The sequence below is a fragment of the Dermacentor albipictus genome, chromosome 1 (assembly GCF_038994185.2).
Source record: "Dermacentor albipictus isolate Rhodes 1998 colony chromosome 1, USDA_Dalb.pri_finalv2, whole genome shotgun sequence".
NCBI lineage: Eukaryota > Metazoa > Arthropoda > Arachnida > Ixodida > Ixodidae > Dermacentor > Dermacentor albipictus.
Window position 1 is genome coordinate 307,154,560 of NC_091821.1, and position 5,080 is coordinate 307,159,639.

Below are 5,080 nucleotides of genomic sequence, written 5' to 3' on the forward strand. Positions count from 1 at the left end.
GTCGGCTCCGGTGAGACAAAGGAAGCCGAAACGTCGTTCATCACGGCAGGCACGCCTTCGCCAAGCACTCCTAACCCTGCACATAAGCAGGGTAGCAACTGCCTTCGCGGCGAGGAGAGATGCCGGGTGAGAGAAATGCTGCGCCGCGATTGGCTGTGCTTCCAGACAGGCAGTTAGACGGCTCTACGAGCAGTACTCCACAGCGTTCGTTGATCGTGCAGCCGCAGCGTTGTCGGTGGCCTCCGCAACTATGTGTACTCGCTACCGATGGCAGCGCCGCTTTGCGCCTGACGTCACGATCGGCGGCGTCGCTGTGGGAAGAGCGCGGGCTGCGATTGAACGCACCGGGCGCGACCAGTGCGGCTCAGGTTGTGCTCGGGAAGGCACGACTCTGGTTGTGCGCCGGGCTCTCGCTTCTCTGTGCAAAGTGTAACTTTATTTTTATATTCTTTTGATACAACACCGCTATACACGTTTTGTCAGTTTTGTACGAACTGCAAGGGCCACCCCCCTGTGATGCCTGCTAGTCTGTTTCCCGAGATGGAGCGCAGCAGCGGGGGTCTCGAAGACCAACGAGCGCTGCAGTTAGCGCTCGAGCTCTCCATGCTGGGACTGAACAACGAAAATGACTCTCTGCATCCTAACCTGGAAGCGGACACGAGGAACAAAAAAAGCCAGAACACGACGGAGTGCGTCCCTGTGCCTAGTTCAGAGCACGTCGCAGAGATCGTCGGCCGGCAAGGTGAGCCGTCGCTCTTTGTTGTCTTTGTTCGTGACGCTTCTCCGCTCGCTATATTTGGAGCGATAGAGATGCGAGCGGGCACGCCGCGCCGTCCTCTCGGGGTCCGTGCTCTGCGAGCCCTGGCCAAGAACACCGCGCTCTACGCGTGCACTGGCAGTTTAAATCCCCTGTCGGCGTGTCCTTTGTTGTTGCGCGCCGCCGTCTCGCATCCTGTCCCTTTCGCGCTTCCTTCGCCGGCCGCCGGCCGAGCTGCTATCTTTTCTCTCCGGCTTCTCTGGTCGCGCCGGCCCCTTGTGCGCGCCTTGGGCGCATTTCGGACCGCACAGTTGCCCGAAGCACGCTGACGGGCCTTTGTCTAGTCGGGCAGTGGCGTAGGCTTAGCACGATTCCGCGCGGCTTCGCTCGCGCTGCGGCCTTTGTCCAGCCATGCCGCGCGGTGCAGGCAGCTATTCTGGACGCGCTACTTTTAGAGCACCGCGAGCCGGGGCCCCCATTTTCTGCGGCCTGAACTCCGCTCCACTGCCGGGCGCGATCCGCGGGTTCAGGCGGCCAACGGAACTTGGCTGCTTACCGGCGAACTGCTACGCCGCCCGCTAGTTCATAAGCATGAATTGTCAGAGCGCAGCCGCCGTGTCAGAATTCGCGCATTCTAGAATTGTTTAGGCGCCAGCGATTTCTGCGCTGTGAAATTCCCAAGCAGATGCTGTTTGTATCTGCTCAATATTTTGCAGACACAGGCTAGAGCGAAGACGCCCAACGGTACCTGCGCGCGTTGTGAAATGAATGTGGTTCGCGAAGGCTTGCACACTTAAAATGATCGTTGCAACACTATGCACTGCAGCGATATTGTTTTTTTGTAATGCGCAGAATACGCGCTCAAGGTGCGAGATTCTTTGGTGCTGTCGGTGCTATAGTACCGTAGTATTGCTCCTGCAATACCTTGTGAAGACAGCATGGACATTCGTGACCGGCCAGCCCGTTTCCGCCCGACAAACATAAGTCTGCAGCGGCGTAATTCGTCAGTGGCTGTACTAAGTGTAGTGGGCGTCATTGAATTATTCGCTGAATAGGAACTGAGGTTTAAATATACACATATGTACACAAGATTGCAATATTTTGGTACCATTTATGCAAGAACTACCCAGAAAGCTTTCGTATTGTACAATGCCTGGTATTTTATCAAAAGGATGGGATCCTGGGAAAAGAAATTGCTGTGAGCATGAATTTCCGGCCTGGAGGGTTGGCCGTGACCGCACCAAACGGGTGACGACCGGTTTGCAGAGCTCTGCTTTTGACAGTTGTCCTTTTTTTTTTTTTTTAGGAGGATGTTATGTAAAATTGCGCCTCGTGTGGTGTTCGACACCAGGGAGAGGGCTTCAATAGGTGCAGCATCTGTCACAGCGAATGTGATGCTGAGCACTTGGGTAGAATTTGTCTATGGATTCCAAACTGAGTCACTCAATTTTGTTATGTAGAAACTTAATTGAAAATGTGAATGTTGCACAACTGAAAATTTTTCATTGAATCAAGGTATGTCTGTTAATTTCTGGAATTGACTTTGCATTAGATATAACCTGTGTGAGAAAAATAATTGTTGCCCTGTACATGAAATGGAATGACAACTAACCGAATGCTTGCTTTTTCACCCATTAATCGCTGCTTGCTAATATTGGATCACTTACAAGAGTTGCTGAGTAGTATAGAGAACTACTAAGGCACGCCATTATTCTAAGATTTGAATTTCTGCCCTACAGAGGATGTGACTTTTGCTGTAAAATGAAATGTTTTGTGTGCACGCAGGCTGCAAAATTAAGGCCCTTCGTGCCAAGACCAACACATACATCAAAACACCGGTGCGAGGAGAAGAGCCTGTGTTTGTGGTCACTGGACGGAAAGAGGACGTTGCAGCAGCGAAGCGAGAAATACTGTCAGCAGCTGAGCACTTCAGCCAGATTCGAGCACAGCGAAAGAACCACCTCAACGGCAGCTTGGCCCCAGGCCCCAACTCTAACATTCCAGGTGTGTGTTCTGGCTACTTTTTATAGTTCCACATCTCTCGCATTAGGTGACATCGGAAAGGGTGGGACTGCACTGTCAGCAGAATATGCTCCTGAAAGGCTGTTCTTCACAGGAAAGAAATATGTAAAACAAGGTGTCTACATTAGGGTGTAAACTTCCACATGTGTCAGTTCAAATTGTTACAAGTGCTTGTGGGTTGCATAGTGGCAGCACAGTAGCTTGCCATAAACATTATTGTGGTCACATATTTCATCAATGCCGCCTTTCACAATGACGCCCTTGAGCATGTGGATCAGTACAGGTAATCAAAAAGTATGCAAAGTGAAGTCATAGAAGTGTAATAATTCAATGCAATTCACATTTACTCTTCCAGAATACATTCTAAAATCTGAATCAATGGCTTGACTAAGCCCAAAGACCCACGTAAACCGGTTGCATACATGAACTTATGCTTGTTTAAGAAAAAGCGTCGGATGCTTTAAAACCAATACGTAAATAGATAATTAGTGAATAATGTTTATAACGCTCACATAGGGTGTTGCACTTGTATACCTGAATCTGTTACAGCTCTACAAAGCATAACATCTGATATTATACCGCACGTATTAGTGTTATTGGTAGAATGCAGTGTGCATCAAGTGAGGCTATTCACCTCTGTCTGATGTACTGTGTTGCAGGCCAGACAACGTTGCAGGTACGAGTGCCGTACCGAGTAGTAGGGCTAGTAGTCGGACCCAAAGGAGCCACCATCAAGCGTATCCAGCAGCAGACCAACACGTACATCGTCACCCCTAGCAGAGACAAGGAGCCCGTGTTTGAGGTGACGGGCCTGCCGGAAAGCGTGGAAGCAGCCAAGCGAGAGATCGAGGCGCACATAGCCATGCGCACAGGCGGTGGGCTTGGCGAAGAGGAGCCCTCGGAATTTTCGGAGGTGTTTGGCTTCCCGCCCAAGCTGTACAGCTTCGCGTACGAGTCGGACGAGGGCCTTGGAGACTCTCCGACTTTCGACCCCGCGGGGCTACCCTGGGACGGTCGGGTAGCGCCACGCAGTGGCGGTGTGGACAGCGTGGCTAGCTCACCGACCGACTCCCTGGGCTCGGGCCCGAAGCGGGGCAAGCGCGACTGCGTGGTGTGCTTTGAGAGCGAGGTGGTGGCGGCACTGGTGCCCTGCGGCCACAACATGTTCTGCATGGAATGCGCCAACCGGGTGTGCGGCAAGCTCGAGCCCCTGTGCCCCGTGTGCAACCAGCCGTGCGCGCATGCGATGCGCATCTACTCCTAGGCATCCTCTTTCCCACTGTGAACATACTCATCTTTTTTGTTTCGTGTCCCCTCCCCCCCCTCGTGTCCTCACCCATCGTGTACTATAGTTTTGCGCGGTTCGCGTAGTCTTCCAGTTGCTCACGACCCAGCAGCTGCCAGCTCGTCCCGGCAGGCAATAAGGCCCCCGTATGCAACGTCCTGTTGGCGGCGCCCCTTCAGTTGTTCACTTGTGTTGCCCAGAGAGCTGTTTGCTTCCCGCCGGAATCCCCGATATATTTTATTATTCAAATTTTAAATGTCCCCCAGATGGAGATATGTATTTTTGGTGTTATGAAGCGTCTTGTGTGCGCGTACTTACGGGGGGGCCCACTCCCTCATGGTGGCCCCCAGAGAGATATGTACACTACTCTATTTTGAGCTACGTGCCGCGCGGCTGAGCCTGCCACTCAGGCTGGTTCGCATCGCGCGGCTACCCTAGCAATACCTGTGCGTAGGCTCATACTTATTACTACTACTGAGGAGAGTATCCATATACACAATGGCTATATCCGACCTTTTGAGATTCAATCGGTTCGTATTTTATTACTCTCTCCACGCGAGAATATCTTGTTTATGCACAAACATTGCCAAGTGGTTTTATAGAGATCGCCCTCATTTTATTTGTTCCGAGATGATATTACTTGTTAATAAATATGTACGAATGGAAAGCTGTGTGGCTGTCTTCCTGCGCCGCCGGATCGACTTCCTGCGGTGTTTTCACGGGCATTTGGGTCCGTGGGAAACCATTACCTATGCAGTTGCTTGTTTTCGCTAATGCACATTGGCAATGCCTAAGCGCACTATTCGTTGTGGGGCATTGAAAGGTTTTCGCGCCGTGATGTGTCGGGGCGACAACGTGCGATTGGTCAATCTCGTTGGCGCCTTCGGAGCGCACTCTATGGATTCAGCTGCATCTCGGTGGTCGTGCCGGTGTGACGGTACAACCAGCTGACCAGTTCTGGCGCTGTTCCCTCCACATCGCGCGCTGCCCTTTAAACAGAGGAAGGGGTCAAGAGC

General features: G+C 52.0%; 1 protein-coding gene across 1 annotated transcript; it reads left to right on the top strand.

Moving 5' to 3' along the window:
- Nucleotides 1–309: 309 nt before the first annotated feature.
- Nucleotides 310–4,731, top strand: LOC135907244 (RNA-binding protein MEX3B). Its single transcript, XM_065438930.2, has 3 exons — nt 310–742; nt 2,543–2,761; nt 3,439–4,731. Exons 1-3 carry the CDS (start codon nt 517–519, stop codon nt 4,041–4,043), a joined length of 1,050 nt encoding a protein of 349 aa, XP_065295002.1. The 5' UTR covers nt 310–516; the 3' UTR covers nt 4,044–4,731.
- Nucleotides 4,732–5,080: the final 349 nt, after the last annotated feature.